Source organism: Micromesistius poutassou (assembly GCF_964030765.1).
Source record: "Micromesistius poutassou genome assembly, chromosome: 16".
Lineage (NCBI taxonomy): Eukaryota > Metazoa > Chordata > Actinopteri > Gadiformes > Gadidae > Micromesistius > Micromesistius poutassou.
In genome coordinates, this window is record NC_140286.1 from 14,199,597 (window position 1) to 14,223,378 (window position 23,782).

General features: G+C 46.5%; 2 protein-coding genes and 1 pseudogene across 4 annotated transcripts in view; 1 reads left to right on the forward strand and 2 right to left on the reverse strand.

The window, feature by feature from the left end:
- The first annotated feature begins 248 nt into the window (after positions 1-248).
- On the forward strand, positions 249-2,310 carry LOC311360388 (transcription factor JunD pseudogene; annotated as a pseudogene). The gene has a single exon. The product of its transcript is annotated as a transcription factor JunD pseudogene (transcript).
- Positions 2,311-4,602: 2,292 nt separating this feature from the next.
- Positions 4,603-11,388, reverse strand: LOC311360391 (ras-related protein Rab-3A-like). 2 transcript variants are annotated; one of them, XM_084480455.1, is made up of 5 exons: positions 11,331-11,388; positions 9,920-10,144; positions 6,708-6,826; positions 6,346-6,470; positions 4,603-5,372 (listed from the first exon to the last, which is right to left on the reverse strand). In XM_084480455.1, the coding sequence occupies exons 1-5, from the start codon at positions 11,331-11,333 to the stop codon at positions 5,182-5,184; spliced, it is 663 nt and encodes a 220-aa protein (XP_084336581.1). In that variant the 5' UTR covers positions 11,334-11,388; the 3' UTR covers positions 4,603-5,181. The 2 variants fall into 2 exon arrangements, with proteins under 2 accessions (XP_084336581.1, XP_084336582.1); XM_084480456.1 differs by lacking the exon at positions 11,331-11,388 and adding an exon at positions 11,264-11,330.
- Positions 11,389-11,864: 476 nt separating this feature from the next.
- pde4ca (phosphodiesterase 4C, cAMP-specific a) overlaps positions 11,865-23,782 on the reverse strand; it is a 31,331-nt gene continuing 19,413 nt past the window's right edge. The window contains 9 exon segments of the mRNA XM_084480444.1: positions 11,865-15,605; positions 15,917-16,099; positions 16,266-16,388; positions 16,697-16,851; positions 17,007-17,106; positions 17,889-18,053; positions 18,712-18,810; positions 19,097-19,269; positions 19,744-19,837. Of these exon segments, the coding sequence (XP_084336570.1) occupies positions 15,042-15,605; positions 15,917-16,099; positions 16,266-16,388; positions 16,697-16,851; positions 17,007-17,106; positions 17,889-18,053; positions 18,712-18,810; positions 19,097-19,269; positions 19,744-19,837 (1,656 nt within the window). The 3' untranslated portion in view covers positions 11,865-15,041.

Genomic DNA, 23,782 nt, shown 5'->3' on the forward strand with positions numbered 1-23,782 from the left:
CTGCTCAGCTCTCAGCCTGTGTGTGTACCTTCCCCGCCCAGTCATTGCTCTCTTCTGGCGACCCCGAGCTTTTTTATGCTATGACATCAAACCACAATGCATTGCAATGTTTGGAGTTTACCTAAGATCGCCATGGCAATGAAGGCTGGCTCGGCCCCCTTATTTAAATCGGACCGGAAACCAACGTCATGTTGGGCCAATCTCAGCGCTCTGAAGTGACATAATGGAATTTTTGTGGATAGGAGGCGAGCTGAGGAGGGCTGGGCGTGCGCATAGCAGGCGTACCATTGCGAAAGACTTGCGCTCAGTTCCTAGGAAAGACACCCGTCAGGCTGAATGGACTCCAGCGGTGAAGTGAAATAACTTGATCAAAAGACGGAAACTAAATAACGCTCGGATTACACTCGAAATAAGGGGACATAGCATAGGATTATTTCCCCGTTTTCATGGATACCACTGTGGATGTCTTTATCAATGCGTAAAGCGGAACAATCCCTCGCGTGAGAGGGCAGAGAATGGAAACGAAGAACCGAAGAATCTCGAGCATCTACACCCAAAGCAGCATGATGAAAAAGGAAATCAACCTGAATCTCAACCCTCAAGACGCCGAGCTGTCCAACAAGTCCAACCCGCTGCGGGACACGGACGGCATCCTCAACTCCCCGGACCTCGGACTCCTGAAGCTCGCCTCTCCGGACCTGGAGCGCCTAATCATCCAGTCCAACGGTATGGTTACCACCACCAACCCGACCTCCCAGTTCCTCTACCCCAAGTCCGCCAGCGACGAGCAGGAATTCGCGGAGGGTTTCGTGAAAGCCCTGGAGGACCTCCACAAGCAGAACCAGCTTAACGAGGCGTCGTGCGTCTCCGTGGACCGCCTGGAGCTCCTCGGCTCCAACGCGGCGTCCGTCGGACTCCAGCAGGCGTCCGATCTCCCCGTGTACACCACGCTCAACGGCTACGCCTCCAGCCCCCTGCAGGGCACGACCATCCACTACTCCACGGACACCGTGCCTTTCCCCCCGCCGCCGTCCCACATGCCCGGCGTCGGCGTCCAGCAGCAGCAGCAGCAGCAGCAGGCGGCCGCGGCGGCCGTCCTGTCGCGGCTCCAGTCCGCCGGCATGGTGAAGGACGAGCCCCAGACGGTGCCGGACATGCAGAGCTTCGGCGACAGCCCCCCCTTGTCCCCAATCGACATGGACAACCAGGAGCGCATCAAGGCGGAGAGGAAGAAGCTGCGCAATAGGATAGCGGCGTCCAAGTGCCGCAAGAGGAAGCTGGAGAGGATCTCCCGCCTGGAGGACAAGGTTAAGTCACTGAAAACACAGAACACAGAGCTGGCCTCCACGGCCGGTGTTCTGAGAGAGCAAGTGGCCCAGCTGAAGCAGAAGGTGATGAACCATGTCAGCAATGGATGCCAACTGCTCCCCAATCAGGTCCAGGCCTATTAGATATTGTGAAGCCAGATGTGCTCCACATACTCAACCCTCCTTTGCTTTGAGGGATCGGCTCTGAGACTGAAACTGTCTGGGGGTTCAAGCGAGTTAATGGGAAACAGACACGACAATGACTTTTGATTAATTGCTGTTGGTGCAGAGGTTTAAATGCTGTTCCAAGTAATTCCATAGAGTCACAGGTGAACTGGAAATTGCAGGTAAACCAGCTGCAGGTGCAGGCTGCCCCTCCTGGGGTGGATGGCTGCCAAACAGACAGTGGTGCAGCCATTTTGCTCACTGCTCGCAATCATCCAATGGACTGGCAAAGGATAGATCTCTACATGTAATGTTAAACAGGACAATCTGCTATCTAATACCAGGGTGCTTTCATGATCACCCACTTCGTTTTGTAATGCCTTCGTTGTTTACAAGCACTTACCAATTGAAAAAAAAAATGTATATTTTATTTACTGAAACATGTGTCATTTGCATAATACACCATTGACGTCCCTCCTGTTGCAGACGTGAACAGTGCATGTTTTAAATGCCATGTGTGTGCAGTAGGAAACGCCTTTTCTATATCGTGATTGTTGTGTTGTTTGCTTTTTACCTTAAACTATTCATTATTGTGTGTGTGTGTGTGTGTGTGTGTGTGTGTGTGTGTGTGTGTGTGTGTGTGTGTGTGTGTGTGTGTGTGTGTGTGTGTGTGCGTGCGTGCGTGGACATCAGAAGCTGCGTATAGCTACATGTATTGAGTTGTTTTTTTTTACCTCTGAAACATTAAATTCACTACATAAGCAGGTTGGTTGAGCGTTGTTCATCGCAGTATTAATGCTTACTGAAAAGACTACATATAAATAACAAAATGTCAAAGATGATGACACTGCTGTGATTGCTTGTTTGTAACTATTGTATAACATTACTATGGTAAACATTGTGCCCTCTGGTGGTTCTGAAAGTGTTTATGTATCAAATGAATTCTTAAAAAACCAACCTCTTCTTGATCTCTCTCACACACACACACACACACACACACACCACACCACACACACACACACACAAAATTGACTATTCATTTACTATCATGTTCAGATCATTTTATTGATTGCTCAGTTTTAGCAAACCTGGCATACCTGGAATTACAGCACAACTCACACTTGACTATGACCGGGAAAAGGGCGGAAAAGTCTTATTTACAAAGGGGTGGGACGGGGAGAGCCGAACAGTATCCATACGTGTTCCTAAGTCAGAAGCAGTCACAGCATAGCAAAACGGCAAACAGAAAAATAAGAAACCGAACAAAGAAAATGAGAAGGAAACCAAATTCCAGCAAAACATTTTTGCGTTAGTGTTTTCACCTCCACCTCTCCACGTTTCCCTCCTCATGACCACTAGTGCATTTCTAGTGTTCAGAAACCGTAACAACCAAGCAAGTGAGGCCGTATCTGAACTTCTTAGGTTTATATTTAATTCTCTATAAATAAAACTCTGCTCTGTAGAAGTCGTTTACAGAAATAGTATCTTGTAAGAGAAACGTTTGTTTTGCGGACATTTGCTTTCAGTTGAGTACGACCAGTGCTGATTGGGTCCAGTGATTAATCCAGAAACAACTGTTTTCTTAGGTCTTAGAATGTACGCAGTTTGGCTCGAAGAATGGTTTAAAAATGAAGATTACAGACCCGACTTGTACATCACATCGTACGATTGGAATGGTCATGTTTAGATATCCTTAAACTTTGTACACACAAAAACGCAAAGTAGTGTCAGAGAGAATCCAAACAAAAACAAAAAGCTACAGTGTGACATAGTAGTGGACCATCTCTTATGCTACAGCACTAGAGTGCGTAGATCAAACTGCAACCTTGGAAGAACAGCATCTCAAAACATAAATAAGTCATAAATACTGTATATAAATATAATTTTCAATAAGTCATAAGGTACTAAAACATGTTGACATGCTTTGTGTGCATCTGTCAATGCATGACATTTTAAAAACCGTTTGTACTGTTTACAGCAAAATCCAAATAAAAAAATACAGGAATAAATAAACATACACAACATATCAACATTCCTAAAAAATATATAAATGCCCAAACAAACTGAAAGAACAAAAAAAAAAAATACATTGACTTCATAGACACGGGAAACTATGACAAAGGTTGAAAACGGCAGTTTTGTGGCGTACCCATGCACACATGTTGACTAACATGCCATCGCCGTGTGCACTGGTTTTGTCATGCGCACGGTAAATGAAGAAGTAGTTCCAACTTGATATGGACGAAGTCCAGAGGCCAGACCTCGCCTGCTCCTCTGAAGCTTTTGGGGTACGCTTGCTACTGTCCAGTAGTAAAAGCACTAAAGACAGACGGATCGGGTTATGCAACTGAGACTAGGAACCTTTCACCAAACAGCTCACACAAACAAACAGCCACCCGATCGACCAATCACGGGCAAGGGACATAGTAGTCATGCACCTCTTACAAACAGCACAGCTGGGGATACAACATTGTAAGTCTCTCAGTGGTATCATATCCAATCGTAATACATTTATGCATTGCTAAAAATGCACGCCTGTCGTATATTCTTCTTCTAAACATTAATACACACCATTCTCGTAATGGTCAAAGACATCTCCTTTTCCATTTGCTTTTCCTTCAAGTCGTTACTAGAAAGAAAAACTGAAAAAAGGTCCATCAATAGGAATGACCCTCCTAAACTCAAAAACAGAACTAGCAAACTAATTATTGAAACAATGCGTGCTATTTCAATAGATTTGATATCCTTTTGAAAAGGTATAATCTAACTTGGACCGCGTGACCGGTAGAAAAAATCAATCAACCACAAAACTGGAATGGATTACGGACTCAACATGCGCAACAAGATCACATCCAGTCCATTTAGTAAGGATAACAAAAACTAATAACACATACACACACACACGCACACACACACACACACACACACACACACACACATACACACACATATCCATCGGGGCTAAAAAAAAACAAAGATTATGCTGTGATTCAGATCCATTAGGGTTTGAGGCCTCAGTGCTGCTCAGTGTGTGTGTGTGTGTGTGTGTGTGTGTGTGTGTGTGTGTGTGTGCGTGTGTGTGTGTGTGTGTGTGTGTGTGTGTGTGTGTGTGTGTGCGTGTGTGTGTGCGTGCGTGTGTCTGAGAGAGCGTATGTGTGTGTATAAGGAGGTGGGGATCAAGTGTCATTCTGTAACTTGCTTTTGGACATTTGACAGGAATAAAATGTCACGAGAATCAAGATGAGTTGTCGCCTCTACCCTCGACCTTTAGTGACATTTCAGATTCAGGCTGTGGCAAAAAAAAAAAACTTTTCTCGCCCCGCAAGCACTGTGTGGTGTGAAGGGATAGATCTGCATCTCCATATGTGAGAAAGAGAACGAGAAAGAGAGAGAGCGATAAAGAGAAAGAGAAAGAGAAACAGAGAGAGAAAGAGAAAGAGAAACAGAGAGAGAAAGAGAAAGAGAAAGAAAGAGAGAGAGAGATCTCTGGCAATAGGATCACTCATTTTGACGGTCCACTTTGTTAAACAGGGAGCACAGATTTCAAATGCAGCTTGATTCATGTCTGTATATGGCAGTATTTGTGTAACAACAAGAGTGACAGCGAGATATTAAATGTATTAGGAGTGTGTATTGACTGTGTGTACCTGTGTGTATAGACTGTGTGTGTGTGTGTGTGTGTGTGTGTGTGTGTGTATTGAGTGTGTGTTCAGCAAGCACAGTCCTGGCTGGACCTCTGGGGCTGTTCGTTGAGCTGGGGCCCCTGCTTGCCCCCGGTCACGGTCGGGTCGGCGTTGTCCAGGCTGTCGGACATCCTCTCACAGATGACGTCCACCAGCCTCTCGAAGGTCTGCTTCACGTTGATGTTGTCCTTGGCGCTGGCCTCGAAGTACTCAAAACCTACGGGGGGGGGGGGGGGGGGGGGGGGCCGGGACACTGATGTCAGAGCTTGTGTGTGACGGTCCTTCGGTGAGCGACCACAGAAAAGCTTTGTATTAAGAGTCATGAAGAGCCAGGTGATGACCCGTAGCACGGAACCAAGCCCAACCAACACATCATGGGGGTGTGACTTCAAGCAGAGAAAACTTAAATATACAGTATCTCCTACCAGAATGCAACACAAGAAGAGGGTAATAAACACACCTTTTTTTAAGAAAGGTGAATTTCCTAGCCTGCTTCACATCTGGATATAGTCAGGGGGTGAGGGTGTTATTCCGGGTTAATTCCCCAGCGGCCCCATGGGCTATCTGTGGGCCCGCTTGACTAAGATGCCCCACGCCTCCCTGCTCATGTATCTCATGGTGCTATCCAGCTGTACGGTACGCCGGTACGTCCGATCGCTCTAGCGAGAATGTGACTGGTTCGCAGCACTTCTAGCGTTCCCGTTTCTCATTGGCTAGTCATTGTTATTGTTGGCTACATTAGCCTCTTTAGCAAACCAGCTGGAAAACAAACGACACAACTTTACATTGTATTACACGCACAGCAAGACCGTGCAATGCATAAATGGGTGACCGGAATAAAGTAGCAATGTGATCAAGTGTGTACGAGCATTTCAAATCGACATTCAAATGACCAACGTGATGCAAATACAAAGAAAATAAATCTCTTCACGGGCGCAGCCGTTTGTGTTGTTCAGCCGTACGGTCGGCCTCGCTGAACTCGCTCTGCTTTCAGAATAGCGAGTGGGACCGACCAACAGGGGGGCGTTCCTCCGTGAAATACCGCAAGAAAGCTGGGAGATTTACACCGTACGACTTGCACGTACCAGCGTGCCATACAACTGGATAGCACTATCAAATGGCTGAGGCCCCCGGCCCCATCTATCCACGCCACCCCCTTGTGTTCTCCCCGGGCCGCGAGTGGAACGTACCCAGCTGTTCAGAGAGCTGCCGGCCCCTCTCCGCCGCCACCACCCTCTCGTCTTCCATGTCACACTTGTTGCCCACCAGCAGCACCTGGGCGTTGTCCCACGAGTACGTCTTGATCTGGGTGGCCCTGCAGGGACACAGAGCGCCGCGTCGTCAGGCTGCGCTTTGAGGACGATCACCAGCCTTCATGTCTCCAGCTCTACAACCTCAGGTTTAACTCGCCTAAACACGCTTGACAGAATGCGTCTTTTACAGTTTGAAATGTTGTAATGTTGTGTGTTGTATATATATATCTTTGTATTTGTTTGTACATATGTAAAGCGCACATATAGCCGGTATTATAGATACATATTCTGTTGCTTACCAGTCTTGTACAGCATTGAAGGAGTCCTCGTTGGTGATGTCGTACATCAGGATGAAGCCCATGGCGCCCCGGTAGTACGCTGTGGTGATGGTCCTGTAGCGCTCCTGACCAGCGGTGTCCTGCATACACACACGTGAACACACAAACACGCACGCACACGCACAAATAAAGTTGGTGAGGGTCAGACCAAGGGTCCTGTAATGTTGTCGTCTTGAACCTCTATAAACTCATAATGCCAAATCCCTATTTTAAACAAACCAAAAAATAAACACGTGCATAAAACATAAATAATAATCTAAATCAATCAAAATAGTGGCTGACGTTTATTCTTTTTTCCACTTTTTTCTCACTTTGTGAGAACTGAGAAATGCAATGATTCCCTTGTTGAACAGGGCCGGTACGGTGAACAATTACACGTTTTGACCAACCGACCCGTCCCATACTCCTGCCTCTTTGTTCAGCAGGGGAACTCAGAACCACCGCCGTGGTGGGAACCTCTGCACCGCTGACGAACAGACCCTCAGCCACAGCGCATCACACCCTCCTGCGTCCTGATCAGCTGTGACCGGCCCGGGGTCGGCCTTTATGGCGCTTGTCGGAACGCATGAAGGGTACGTCCTATTAAGACACGGCAGATAGAGCGCTGCTGCACATTACAGGCAGCGGAACAGCAGCCACCAATTAGCCTGATGGGGGGAGAACCCTCCGCGTGCAGAACACGGGACCTGAGTGATGGGGCCGAGCCATCGTTAGTATTGTAGGAGGTGAGGAGGCCGGGAATTTGGTCATCATACATCTTAAGAAGGCATAAATTAGCCTGGCGTTCAGTGATCAGGAGGATGTCCTGAAGGACATGTTAGCTGAAGGCTCTTCAGCGGAAACACAAACACTCAAGCAGCAGTGACCTATTTATTAGGGGTAGGCAGGCTAGTGTAGTGGTCAGTGTGGTCTGGGTGGGAACCGCATTGTCTGCATCTATAGGCATACTTGATGCCCCCCTAACCCCTAGCTGTTCATTAGTTACATGGATCTACAATCAAATTCACTGTAAGCCACTTTGGATGAAATTGTATGGGAAGTACCTAAACAGCAGTAGTAGAGAGCTTCAACAGCTTGTGTTAAGAAGAGGGAGATACGTTGTGTTTTGAAAGACGCAGCTGTCTGAGGCTCACAGTGAGATGGGTGCAGGGCAGCGTGCTAGACTCTCAACAGCACCAGTGTCTAAAAAAAGGAATGCAGCCCCTAGGGAATCTCATTCATTCACAGACTAGCATCTGCAACAAACGTGTATTGTATTGTGAAGGACTTATGTGGTCCAGCGCAGTTGGCAAGTTCGAATCAACAATATGTCCTATGTATGGAATGGCTTTGTTATGGCTTTATTATTCACTATTATTCATTGCTTGGTTTATTGGACTTTTCTGTGCATAGATTGACATGCGATATATGTGGAAGGTCTAAAAGGTAATTGATAGTTAGGATAAAAATGAGGTTGAATAACAACAGGAGCCTGTTTAATGCTAAGCTGGTTCCGGGTAGGGGTGGCCAATAGATCCAATCCATCTTATCACTGTTCTGATGATGGTTTGACATTTATTCTGTAAGTTACTCAACAGTACAACCAAACTCATTTCCTTATTTAAAAAAATATGGTAACAAAAGAGACGACAACAAAAGTAACAAAACCTAAAAGAAAAAATAACAAACCATGTAGGCCAAAATACCTTTCCGCACTGATTTCGAGTATGAACATTTAACAAGAGTGTTATCTCAGTTTCAAAAGATTACCTACATAACTTTAAAGTGTAAATGAATCCAATGTTTCAGCTGGAATCCGAACACTGTGAGATTTTCAAAAACACGCTTTGGGCTGAGAGTTCTAAGAAGGAATGGGGCAATTTGAACCCCCATGGCTACAACCCACGACAACAATACCGCTATGCATGAGTTGTGTATGAGAAAATGAGCGATGTTGTATATGACAATTCTTCACGCAGCGTTGCGTTATACTATAAGTGTCCGGGAAGCCTAACACTAGCTTGGACGCAAACATAATATCAACGGCTGATCGGACGGACAATCACACATCTACAAACAGCGTGGCGTTATACTAAAAGTGCCCAGGAAGCAGAACCCTCTCCTGGACTCTGCAATCAACATCAACCACTGCCCAGACGGAGCTCCACACATCCACACACACCTCGCTGCCAGTGTCCCTTCGTCCTGACGTCAAGGAGTATTCTCTGCCTTTCAGGCAGAGGGGAACACATTCACAAAATGATTGGGGAAGTAAGCAAAAACAAAAACATTGAATTGTACTCCTGTTTTCTCTAAATTATGGTCTTATTTCCAATATTTGCGCTGGGAACCTCGTAAATCAGATCAACTATTTCGAGCAATCTTTTGAAACACTAATTTCAACGGTTTCCGTGGGAATCACATCCTTGGCAAGGTAAGATGTCACTGCATCAGTAACCTTTTCCAGCACATACATGTCCTGTCATACGGAGTGCTGTTCTCAACTGCCTTCGTTAGAGGTATTATTTTCCAGCCTCTGGCTGTGTGGTCACGTGGGATCCTTTCACAGTTTAACTGTTGAAAAACTCTTTCTCCCCATGGTTGTGACCCACGGCAACTCTGGGATACGTTTTTTGTCATTTTGTATGAGCAATATAATGAGCGATGTTGTTTATGAAACACTCCCTCGGATGCGGACACCAAAAATAAGCCGCTGCTCGGAGAGAGCTTCACCATCCACACACACCGTTGTGTTATACTACAGGTGTGCAAGAAGCCTAACCCTGATTGAAGATAATAAATAACCCTTATTGAAGTGTGATGTAAGGTCTGGCTGAGAAAACAACTTTGGACGATCTGTATGAGCCTTAGAACCGTAACTGATAGAATGTGCACCGTAGCACGATACTAACAATCTCTCTGTAAAGGCAGATCTTGGAAACTTTTGAATTGTTCACGACCTTGTATCGCACACCCCTAGTTCCTCTGAACATGACATGAACATCATGTCAAACATTCCCGACTGAGGCAAGAGTACAAAACGACATTTTCAAAATGACTTATTTGTGTGATAGGAGAATGTATATCTGACCCCTGAAAAGGTTCATCACTAAGATGCAAGGCAGATGGTGACAACTTTAAGAAAACATACTTTAAACAAATGGAGGGATACTGTACGTCCCTCTGTTCCTCACCCAGATCTGGAGCTTTATCCTCTTGTCGTTCCTGTAGATGGTCTTCACCTTGAAGTCGATGCCCACCGTGCTGACGAAGGCCGGCGTGAAGGAGTCGTCTGCGTAGCGGAAGAGGAAGGAGGTCTTCCCCACGCTGCTGTTACCAATGATCAGGATCTTGAACATGTAGTCAAAGTTCTGATCCGAAGTCTCCTTCTGTCCATAGCTAGCATTTGCTGACGCCATCTATAGGGAAAAAAATTTAATGCAAGATTTAAATACATAAACAATTTAGTGGTGGTTGAGTTACACTGGTCCAATCTGTGTTTGTTCTTAATGTTTGCAGACGACAGAAAGATTTGGTGACGGATGGGCATACAGTTTACAAGCACATAGCAACATGGCCCCATTTAACTGTCCGATAGAGGTGAATAATAACATGCCAACAACATAATATAAAGATTGAATCAGTCGGGTCACATTAAGGCTTATGCGTGCGTTATTAAAAACCCAATAATAGTGTGTCAATCATCTGCCAGTCCTTTTCCTATTTATCTGTGGTGATCTTATCACCACATTTCCCACGGTTGCAGCAGACATACACGCCATAAACAACACACATAAATAGCTTCCTCGCAGCTACCATGGGACGCCTACCACCACACAGCAGCACTAAAGTCGTTCGTCCCACAACTGATAAGAAGGCGGAAGCACCAGGGCTTAGCATCAGCTAAACTGCCTATCCCATTTAGCCAGGGTGCAGTGGCCGGGCCACTGCAAAGCGCCTGCTAGCCAATTATGAATGAACATATGGTTGCTTAGAAATGATCTGGTAGCCCTCCATAGAGGGCTACCAGATCATTTCTAAACAGCCATATTTATATATGTATATGCTGCCGTGATACCGGTCTGACATCCCTGGTTGTCTTTATGGTGGTAATACCTGAGCTACTAGACTGTAGTGACACACACAGCGTCACCAGTGCTGAGCCGTCCTAGCCTCTTATCCCACATTAACACACAGCTCGACTCCACCGTCTAGCTAACACTAGCAGATATTGAACCGTGCATCATACCATATGAGCCTTTTGTTTTTTTGAATACAAATGCAATACACTACCACTATTTACTTCTCGACCTTCAACCAACGAAGCATATGAAAACAAACGCTGACGTCTTTAACCATTACTAATCGGGCGATAACCATAGCATCGGTTAGCCTAGCCATACCGTGACAGTCGTGGATAAGAGGCAGCTAGCATCCCATCTATGTCAAATGAAGGTTACTCTCTTTTGTGTATTTGCTTTTTTTGATATCATCTTTCCAATACAAATATAATACACAAAGGTGGATCGCTCGCCTACCCTTTGCTGCGGCGGTTATCCTTTTTTATATCGTCTTGGTGGGAGTATGAATGAAGCCAGGGCTTACCATGAAATGTCTTGTTTTATGATCCTATGCAGTGACAGCGTTGCACCTGCAGCAGTCTGTGTGCGTCTCTTGATTGACGGGAACGAACGAGGGCGGGCTCAACGCCGGCACTCTGGCAAATTGATGTGAACACGACGTCTCGACTACACTGCAGGGGCCCGCCCATCAATCATGCGTATTCCTATCTATTTTTTTTATTGGCGACCAAGTTTATGATTATAATATGTAGGTACACATCATGATTCAAGACGACAATTACACACACATCATATATGGCTACATATAGGCTTATATGCCTATATAAATATATATATAATACATATATATAGATATGTTTTAATGAAAAATAATGGACCTTTTCATTTTGTTTGATATATATAACAAATATGTAAATGTGGGTTAGGTTAGGTTAAATGTGTAGAAATGTGTAGATTCCACCTGAATTTGTTTGCATGTATTTGTAAATCAATTACATCTGTTTCGTTCATTCATGCGTTATTTTCTCTTGAGAAGGGCACACCACTACAAAATAGATGTTTTTTTTTCCTTTATTAGCAGGGTGGACACTCAGGCATATATACATTTACAGTCAAAGAGAAAGCTAACACACTATAGAAATACAGCAGTGTCTTGATTGTCATGGCTGCAGATTCATTTAAATGTTGGCTGTTATGAATAAAAATCATAGAAAAAGAAAGACTGATCTGTGATCAGTGGTCAGGTCGTTCAACCTGTTATTAGCTTTACTTCACCAAAACGATCACGGCTCTTTTACTGTGAGAACCTTCTCGAATAGACATGTCTGACGTCCAGATCTGGATATACAGAAATAAAGAGCAACAGACGGAAGTTTCAGAAAAGCAGAGTAGTATTTTGTTAGTGAGCTATGGAAGAATAAAACACCTGACAGTCCTGGTAGTTTTTCTCCTATGTATAGTTACTACCAGTCATAAATAAATAAAACTATGAAATGAAGCAGTAGTTTAAATCTGTCCTTTTTTTTGTTCTCCTGGTTAGCTTGAGAAGAAGTAGGCTTGGGCCCAAGACAAACTATCTTACTTCAGAGTCTCAGACGGATAAAATAGACATAAATTATAAATTAAATGAACATAAAGCACTGAGAGGAGACAACGTACAACATGAACCACTGCATGGCAGACAGAGTTTGAGTTAGTGTTGCTGTCCGAGAGGCTGGTTGTGCTGTTACAGAAGGCATCCTCGAGGGTGTCTCAGTTTGGTTCTCTTATCGCTACAGAGTGGAGAGTGGCACAGGTCAGACCAGTGTGGAAATGTAACAATTCGCCAAAGTGTGCATGTATATATTTTTGTAAGAACTACAAAAAACCCTTCATGGTCTTTGGCTCCTGAAACTGTTGTCATGCATTATACCAAAACTCATTTCTTCTGCAGTATTTCAGAGAAAAGAAAAATAGTAAGAAAAACAAAAACCTTGCAGGGAGCTGGTGTTGTCCCACCCATTTAGCCGCCATGGCGCCAAAGCTATGCACAAAGAAATAAAATAATAATAATAATAAAACTAAATAAAACCTGAATACTGTGAAACAGTCACATTACACACTGTCACACGTACTGAGTGCAGAACTGTAAAAAGTACCATACAAAGTGCTTTGGTTTTTCTTAGCAAATACATTGAAAGTCACTCACTCGCTCACACGCTCACTCAAACAATCACCAACCTTTTTAAGACCATTTTCGTTCTCAGTTATTGTCCGGACAATGGGCTTTGAGTAGGGGGGGAAGGGGGGCGGGGGTGAAAGAATCTCTGGGGTGAATTGGCACACAGAGAGCTACAATCGTCTGACTTCATCAAGCCATGGATGGAAAGTAGCCACTGGCAGAATGGAAATTACAGTACGTGTTGTTATCATGCTTGCTTGGCACTACATTGTCATTGGCTATTTTGGGAGATCAAAATATTGACAAATTAAAAATACTAAAAAATCACCTTCTTAGATTTACGGTAAGAAAAATCTAAATGTCCTTAAGGTCTATAGCAAATTGAGGCTCTCAGTCCATGTATCACACACCAAGTATATTATTGTGTCTACTCCAATAATTAACAACCAATCATTTACAAATGTGTGTATTAATGACAGCTGTACCTGAGTAAAAATAATGACATTTCTGATATAACTGTGACATAGTCAGTACTGGGTGTAAATATTTACCCTGCATCATTAGCAGTAGTACTAAAGCACTTATTGTAGTCTAAGAAACCTTTATTTAAAATAAATTCTGTCTCCCTCCTCTTTCCAAGCCAGCATCCTGGCAGCCAATGACAGATCATTAGGAAATGAATACGCACAACGTATCTGGAGAGGAAGGTGGCTTGGTTAAAGTGCTAAAACTGAAGAAGATATAAGAGAGGAGGACATAAAAGAGAGAGAGAAAGGTGGCAAACATAACATACATATCTTAACCGAGCTCTGAAACCCTCTTAAAAAACAAAAATTTCAATTATAATTTAGAAACGGGTATATCGGGAAGCCCTACAGCAAAAACATCATGTTTTAAATGTATTTGTTTTCATACGAAAAATATAAAGCAAGAACTTTCCTCTACCTCCGGCTCAACTTCAGTGCCACCTATCAACCACTAGGAGGCACCAAGTGAGCGTCGCACAAGTAGCAGTTGTCAATGTAAAAGCCAAGGTCAGGTTTAAACAAGTGAGAAAGAAAGACAATCTATATGCACACGAAAAAAAAAAGTATATGTATTGCCAGCAATCAAATTGCAGTCTACTTCAAACGGTCCTCAAACAAGAGTGAGGCTATTGTACTAAACCCCCATTGCTGAGAAACATCATGTGAACTATGTGACGTATACAATGTTAATGATAGGGTCAGTCTGCTACATGAGAACCATCTCCTTCAAAGATCTCTCCAGAGAGGTTCTCTGTCCCCTCTGATCTGTTGAATCTTTGCTCATTCTCCATTGACGTATGACAAACAAAAACACGGTTGTTTACTATTCTCTGTAACTGTTGCTGGTCCTAAATAAAAGATACAATTGTTAACACAATAAAACAGATGACATTGAAGCGGCATAGTCCCCTGTATATTGCACAGTTTGGCACAGTTTATTTTGTCGTGGTTTCATCTTCTCGTTCCCGCTCTTCACACGCTCTTCGTGAACGTCACAAATAGTCCAAAAGGAGGAAGACAATTCATTTGTTGTAGTAGACCTTGAGTTGAAGAAAAAATAAAAGTTGTGTTTTTGTTCCTCTGAACGTCTTTGAAGAACAAATACCGTACCCACACCAAACTGACTCAAATAACTTCAACAAAAGAGCAGCCAGAAACACAGCTTCCTGTTATCACGGCCTGGAAGTGGTGTGGGGGGGGAACAGTGAACTCCTCGTCTCTGCGTCTCCTGCGTCTGTCTCGCTCTCCAGTGCAAGTGACCGCCTGTGTACGACTACGCACACTTCCTGAACTCCCACCATCCTCTCTGAGCATGTGCAGGCAGTCCCCTGTCTCACCATAGTCCGAGTCCACCCTCAACCAACAAGGTTAGGGTTTGAGGTGAGTGTGTGTGTTTGTGTGCAGGGGGGGGGGGGGGGGTGGGGAGGGGAGGGGGGTCGTGGGAGTTAAAGGGCCATCGAGGGGGAGAATGAGGGTGAGGCACTGAATAGAGCAAAACGAAAACAAACTAAGGACAAGAAGAATCCAAGCGCTCCGCGGGTGGGTGCTACGATCCAAGCCTGAAGAGGGGCGCCCCGGTGCCGCCCTCCCGCTCGGCGCCCCCCTCCCCCGCCAGCCCCCGGTCAGAGTCCGAGGTCAACGTCCTGCGGGGCAGCAGCTGGGGGGCCAGCCTGCCGCCTCCGCCCGACCCCGTCCTGGAGTGCACCGGCGCTCCCCTTCCCCTGCAACCCAGCTCCTCCTCCTCCTCCTCCTCATCCTCCTCATCCTCCTCCTCCTTCCCCTCTCCCTCCTCATCCTCCCCCTCCTCTCCCGGCGGGCTCTCGGCGTCCGACTCCCCCTCCTCCTCCTCCAGCGTCAGCTCGAACTGGAACTTTTCCACCGAGGCCAGGCCGGACAGGCCGGACAGGCCGGGCAGGGCGGCGGCCCCGGCGAGGGGGGCGCCGGGCTCCCGTTCCGGGCTCTGGGGGTCCGGCGAGGGGCTGTGGGGGATCATGCTCTGGTACCACTCCCGGTTGTCCTCCAGCATGTCCAGGATGTCCTGGGCGTCCGGGTGCACCAGGTCGGCCCACGTCTCCCACAGCGGGTGGACGATGTAGTCGATGAAGCCCACCTGCAGTGCAGAGGAGTGAGGGGGGATAAGTGTTTTTCCTATATATATATATATATATATATATATATATATATACATACTATATATATTATTACTCTCAAATTCTTTTAAACCATTGTTGGGCTTTTATAATTGAAAATACCTAAAGTATCAAATAACATGTTGTGTACATATCTGCACACCTGTGTACACTCAAATAAATATGTGCTTGCCTTCATGTGTGTAAGTGTGTGAGTGTTGGCCAGGCCCAGTTGTTGCCCACATGGATACCCCCTCACTCTTGGACCGGGAGTCTGAGAGCGACGGCCTACCTGGTTCTTCTCTATGGACGCGTTGTGTTTGTCGCACATGGGGCTGATCTCCATGCCTTTGTCCCTCTCCCGGTCGCCCTGGGTGAAGAACTCCACCATGATGCGGTCCGTCCACTGCCTGTACAGCTCCAGAGGCTTGGTGGGGTTGCTCAGGTCCGCGCAGTGCACCATGTTCTGCAGCACCTGTCGGGACAAATGAACCACGGATGAGTTTCACTTTCACTTTCTCACAGTCACTCTCACTTCCAAAGTCACTTCCAGTGAATCGATTCCTTTTTCCGACACACACAGGTACAGTATATAAGGGAACACACCGACGCATCCACACCGCCCCCCACAGTGCTCTGACCTGTATGCGGTCCGAGTAGTTGTCCAGCAGCAGCACCCCCAGACTGGTCACCTTCTTTGTCTCCACCATGGTCTTGAGGTCGGCCAGGAGGTTCATGTGTTTGGACATGTCTGTGGCGAGCACCTGCAGGTAGGACAAAGACAAGCCCAGGACCGTTAGCAAGCCGCACTGCAACACACTGCACTGGAGTACGGTAGAGGAGAGATTAGCGGGACAGATTAGAATAGAAGCACCGTGGCACTAGAATCAAACAGACTAGAACAGACGAGAATAGACCTAAATCGACGAAAACAGACTAGAATAGCATAGAATAGACCAGAATACTGCACGTGAATGGCTGCCAAGACAGAACGCACTGAATTTCACACCACCCCACGTCTATCTGCCGAGACCCTTCGGCTCACGTCTCCTTCCTACGGCGGCGCTCTTACCATGTCGATGACCATCTTGCGCAGCGACTGGCGCTGCTTCTTGCTGAGGTTCTGGAAGATGTCACAGTTGTCCTCCTGCAGCAGCTTGAAGCCCACCGCCAAGTGGTGGTTTTCCAGCACAGAGACGTCGTTGTACATCAGGGCCAGCTCCGAGTCTGCGGACGGACGGCACCGCAACGTCAGTTAGCTAAAACACACTCATATGTAAACAAGATGCTAGCCTTCAGAGGCACTCCCACACACACACACACACACACAGACACATACGCACACACACGCATAATCCCTTTGCCGCTCTGTGTAAACTCACTGGTGTTGATGAGGAATTGATTGGAGACTCCAGGATGATCCACATCATGGATGGCGCTCGCAAACAGAGCAGCCAGGATCTCCAGATCAGTAAACACTGCCTTGGGACACACCCACAGACACACACACACACACACACACAGAAAGACACACACACAGCAGCACAAGGACAGTGAGTATTTGTTTGCATGTGGTTAGATTAGTGGTTATACACACATAGACATGAGATAGGAGAATGTATTGGAGAAGCATGAACAAACACTGTTTCCACAGTTATTAGCTTGGTAATCAAACACGGATCGTTTATATTATACGCAATGATACCACTTCTGCAAATGAAGTTAAAAAGTTGAGTTGAAACTATTAGATCTCGTCGAAGGCAGCAGCACTGCAGCGCAGGCTGTTTGACCGGACTACTGCACATCTGCATTGACATCTGTATTGATCTTGGCCTTTAAAAACCCTATTCATTCTTTGCACTGTGCTCTACATGCACATATTTTCCTTAAAGGCCTCCTATTTAACCATCACATGTGATGCTGATTCGCCATCTTCACCCGTTAGTGACATCGCAAGTGTGACTGTCCCCCCAGATGTATGGATGGAGTGATAAACCTATCATCCAACCCAGTTGCCTCTACCATCTGGTCGTTTACCCATCATACATCTGGGCCCTTTGATGAAGAGTTGGACGGAGGGAGGGAGGGAGGGAGGGAGGGGTGGAGGGAGGAGGGAAGGGAGAGAGCTGGAGGAGGTGGAGGATGGACCGAGGACGGACGGATGAGCTATGGACGGAGGAGATGGAGGGCCAGAGGAGGGGGTGGACAGAGGGCTGGCCGGGGGGGGGGGGGGGATTGGTGGAGGAGGGAGGGGTGTGCTGTACCTCCAGGGCGGGCGTGGAGAGCAGCACGTGGGTGGACTGGACCACGTCGGCGGCGTGGATGTTGTTGTGGTACGCCACGTCAGCGTGGTAGTGGTCCTCCAGGGTCATCATGAAGGTGATGAACGTGTCCGCCGGGATCTTGAACGACTTGAGCAGCTCACGCTCCTTAAGGGAGGAGGAGGAGGAGGAGGAGAAGGTGAAGGAGGAGGAGGAGAAGAAGGTGAAGGAGGAAGAGGAGGAGGGAGAGGAGGAGGAGGGGGAGGGGAAGGAGGAGGAGAGGATGAGGAGGAAGAGGAAGAGGAGGAAGATGGAGAGGAGTAGGTGAAGGAGGAAGGGGAAGAGGAGGAGCAGGAGGAGAGGGAAGAGGAGGAGAAGGAGGAGGAGGAGAGAGAGGATGAGGAGGAGGAGGTGAAGGAGGAGGAGGAGAGAGAGGAGGAGAAGGGGGAGGTGAAGGAGGAGGAGGAAGAGGAGGAGAGGAGGAGGAGGAGGAGGAGGAAACACTAGGCAGTTAGAATAAATCAATGAATTCAAATATTGTACACTATATCACATGTAATAGTATGGAGAGAGAGCAACAGTATGAACATTCCACATATTATCACATGTACTAATATATTGTATAACATTAAAACTGGGGCCAAATCCTGTGCACATCGTTTTTTCTGAATCTGAAAAAATACTGCACTGTGTTTATTTAACACTGTTACATACTTGATTACAAACATGATCAAACTTGAATGCGTCTCTTGAAAACACCGATCTATACCCTAAAAACAGTCAACGAGGATCTGACGCTGGTGTAAGCGGTGCGGAGGCCTCTCACCTGGAAGACAGAGTACATGGTCACAGTCAGGGGCCGGTTCCCAGAGTACTGAGACACCTTGAAGATGTCCACGCCCCATCTGTTCACATCCTCCAGTTCCTGCCAGACGACAGCAGCAAGCCTCTTTTAGTGGCGTGCCAAAGACACACACACGACACGACACGCACACACGGCAAAGCACAAAACCAGGACACGCACCACAAAACAAACACGCTGGTTCAAAAGACACCGTTTGTCTCAGCGAACACACGCATGGCGTAGGTTCGCCGCCGCCGTCGGACCACGTCACACCGTGTACACGGGGAATTTGTTACATGTAGCACCGCATCAAAGCACACACACAGAGAGAGAGGCGGTGCGCGTTGAGAGTAACGCCGCGCTGTACCTTGGCGAGGAGCACCTCCTGGACGCAGCTGACACCGAAGCGGGGGATGGTGGTGGGCGCGACGGCGGGGCTGTGGGTGGGCTTCTTCACCCCACTGATCTGGGACATGGGCCTCTTCTTCTTGTCCTTCTCCTTGGCGGGCGGGGACATGATGTCCATGTCATGCTGCTTCTCTGTGGCCAGGGGAGCACGGAGACGGTCAGCGGGGCTGCTGGGTGACAGCGCCCTCTCGCCCTATCTCTCATCTCACCCTTTGCATGCGGTGCGGCCGAGGCTCGTCCCCGTGTATAAACAACCCTTACACGCCACGGTGACAGCGCGAGGACAGTGTGCTGATCTGTGTGTGTGTGTGTGTGTGTTTGGTAGCAAGCTAATCACACAGGGTAAACTTTGAAATCTTCTAAAGTTGTGTTGTACCCAACGTGCTCTGTTGTGTAGGACAGACACGACATTTCCTTGAGTCCTATGAAGCAAGTGGAAACATACAGCGCCGCTACGCTACTTGCTTTGTGCTGTGCTCCTTTCAAAACAACATGAATCTATTTATTAACATGTTACACATGTTAATATGTTATGTGGCTCCAGGTTTTTCATTGGTGACCCCCTCCAGAGAGTGTGTGGATGCGAGCGACGTGAGGGCCGCTTACCGAGGAACGTGCTGGAGATGAACTCCGACACCTGGTTCCCAGAGCGACTGGTCTCTGACAGCTGGGTCAGCTCCCGGTTCAGCATCCTCTTGAACTGGACACACACACACACACACACACACACACACACACACACACACACACACACACACACACACACACACACACACACACACACAGGCAAACAATTTAACAGTCCATCCCAAAACCAACAATGCCATGTCACATGCCTGTTACACTGGTTACTATCTAGTAGTTTAGGAGATGTTTTTATCCAAAGTGACATACAGATTCATGTTATTATTGAGGAGCAATTAAGGGTCAGTAGTTGGACAGTGGTCAGAGTCCGGTCAGCCTAACCACTACACCAGTTTACCCCATGCTGATACCTCATTTAATTCAGGTATTACTGCTTCTCACTATAACAGAGATGTACCCTTTGTCTATCTGGTTGTATAAGTGGCATACTTCTTTTTTTGTAAATTTGTAAATTATATGGTATTGTCATACTGTACACTTAACAGTATATTTATATTTCGTACTGTTCTTTCTGTTCTTTATTTTATTTTTTTAATATAAACAATAAGTTAAGTGTTGTACTTTGAGAGCAAGGGTTAACCGAAGTCAAATTCCTTGTTTGTTTACGCAAATCCGGCCAATAAAGCTTCTGATTCTGCTACTACATTCTAAGTATAATATAATAATAATAATAATACAGTCATTTGCTCAGCGCTACCTCAACACTGCAGTATCTGTGAACCAGGTTGGCTATGAGTCTGTCACACTTGTAGCGTCTGTGTTGCTCTGCGAGCACCAAGCATCTCTCTGATGTGCTGAGCAGTGGACTTACTACTGGAGCCGCGCGAGAGTTGTCTGTTTAGCAGCGAACGTATTGTGTAATCTATTTACAAAAAAAAAACACTGTCTCCTGCTGAACACACTGGGGAGGACCACGCTCTGTCTCCGCACATGTTTATAAATGGGCGATGCGTGCGTGCGTGCGTGCGAGCGAGCGAGCGAGTGAGAGAGAGAGAGAGAGAGATGAAAGTGCATACGACAACAACCCAACTGCATTATTTTAAACCCTATACGGACTGGAGCGTTGGGCTGCACATATAACTCCATATAGAACTGGCAGTATTTGGTGCATGCAATGTCCTGTCTATAGGGCTGTAGAGTTCCACGGATAGTAAACACAGGCAGCATCGCATTTCGTAGCATCACACATGTGGACTCACAACAAACACACCACCAACAGCCTGCCCACACACACGCATAGACAATCTACAGCACAACTAACTGAGGCGAGGTCTAGAATAATAAGTGGGCTTAAAAACACTACGTGTGAACTTAATTCGTAGACGATCTACTGCTGGAAGATATTGCACTAGTTGCACCACCCATGCGTGCATTAGCGGAGCCACCTGAACACAACCCATCTCTCGTCTTACCTGAATAAACATCCGCGACACGGAAGACATATCGACTTCTGGCATTTCAGCACAAAGTCAAGCATGGCAGTAAAGACTGAAGGTATGGTGCTTCTCTTGTTTCTTCGCAGCAACAGAGGGAAAACGGTAATAGAAAAAACTCTTTGCACATGTCTGTTTACTCCCACGTCCACTGTCAACGAACGAACAGTCTCGCTACGAAGTTTTTGTGTAACGAGCCTAACGACAGGAAGAGCTCGGGGTCCATGGAAGAGATGACACTAAGGGGGGAAGTGGTGAAGCAGACGATCACCTCGTGCCGCCGCCGCCTCTCTCCTCACGGTCCATCATTCATTGTACCGCCGCCTCGCTGCTGCTATCATCAGATGTGTGTAAACACAGGGAGCGAGGTCCTGGAGCACCCGCCTCCTCCTCCTCCCCACGATACACCCAAGAATAGCAACCAATGAGGGCTGCGCTGCAGCAGTTGCTGCGAGCGATAGTGGGCGCCGATTGGTCGGGGGAGGCACAACATGGGCGGAGTTTGGGGTTTTGCGGGCGGGGGCTCTGAAAATGCACCATGTGCCCCAAGTTTAAGGAAGATGAGGGAAAAGCGTTTGAATGGAAGGAGGGGGATTTCAGTCAGTGGAGCCAAAAATAAAATAAGTACACCATGTTCTACCACTGTAAACACACGAATGACCACGGGGACGTCGGTCCCTGAGGTGAGGCTGAGGACCGGATATGGAGGAACCGAGTTTTATTTAAAAGAAAACAATAGATGAGCGGTAAACAATTGCATTGAATTAATCATGCATGGTGGATGATGTAACAAGGCTTCTTAATGCTTTGTGCATGTTTACTATAAATGACGGAGTGAGTTTGAAAACAATTATATCAATAGGGTTGTTGGAATTGTGGAATTAGAAATTGTGGGATTTTTCAACATTCAAAAACTCAGGCAACGGGACAAGGCATTTAGGGAATCCCAGGCATCCCAGGTATCTCCATAATGGTCTCCATAAAGACGCAGTACATGGGGATTAGGAGAGAAATGGTATTTAAACACACAGCCCATTCCATCACGGTTGAAGCGATGCTGGGACAATGTTCAGCCATGTGCACCCCTCCTCCAATGACTGGACACGTCCATTGACTGATCTGAAGCAGGGGGGGGGGGGGGCTGCCTCCCAGTGTGTGCAGGTATCCAGAGAACACAGTTAAAAAGGTAGACTTCTACGGGATACACAATCCACTGCTTTGTGTGTGTGTGTGTGTGTGTTGCGTGGGCAGTCTAATAAAGGGTTCATGCTAACGTCGGGCTCCTCTCTTGGTGGGGGAGGGTGAGACAGGAGGGTCTCTTCTACGTGGTTGCACAGGCAGCAGGGGATGCTGGGATACCGTTTCATCCCCAGTTTCCATCTCCCGATTCACGTTATTCACATGAGTGGGGCCAGGGGTTGACACATCTACATGTGAATCGTTTATGTGTGTGTGCGTGTGTGTGTGTGCGTGTGTGTGTGTGTGTGCGTGTGCTCTCTCATCCTCCTGTGTGAAGACCAGCAGCGCTCATTCATGGAACGAGATGCCGCTCTGACAGACCCTGGGAGATTCCATTCATGCTGGCCTGACTGCTGTTGGGCACCATTCACTTGTCCTGTTAAGAGCTGAAAAGGCCAATTTGTCTACGAGTGCGTCACACACACAATCCCATACTGGGAATTCCAATTTGGGTTATGGACCGTTGTCCAAATATGATTATCCCTAAATGGATAACATTGATATAATTCAAATACAAAATTCCACCCCCTTCAAAGAAGATGTGACTAAAAAAGTGAGATTGTCTGTGAGATTGTATTAGAAAGACATTTGTTAGAGTTTCCTTATTCTATTACTCCCAATGTTTTGGAAGTAATCTCAACATCTTTGGTTTTCTGGGGCGCAGTAGTCACAGTTCAGATCTTTTCACATGGGTTTTCCGTACAGACCTGGTCGAGAGCTGAGGCGGTAAGGTGCTCACCGCACTTGTGTAAGCACAGTGGATGTCTTAGAAATGGTCTAAGGATTGGTGCACGTGACTGACTGGAGAGTGAATCACAAACCGAGACTAAACCTTGTTCCCTGACATCACAACAACATACTGAGTGTGTCTGTTCCCAACCACAAACTCCTATTGTAGTCCACTTCTCTCTTTCATCACAATGAGGCGTAAAGCCTTCTGCCATGGAGGCATTGCATCTACAGTGTGTGCAGTACACTTATACAGACGTTGTGTACTTGTTTACTTGTGTACTTCCAACATATTGTTTTCTTTACACAGTGAAAACACTATAAACCTACTAACGCTACTGTCCATGAAACATGTATTGCTACTACTGCAAAAATATCTGCAAACAAATTCACGTCTGTTATAAAATGACTATAGTATGACACACCGATGAGCACCTGCCATAGCCTCAAGTAGGACATCTCTGAGCGGTTTTAATGTCAACCATGTTATTGTCATTGCAATGAAAGCAGTGCACCTTGTGGGAAGCGATCTCGCTGACTGTGTGTTGAGTCGCACTGTCATTCTTATTATTAATAGTAGTAGTAAAATAGTACCAGAA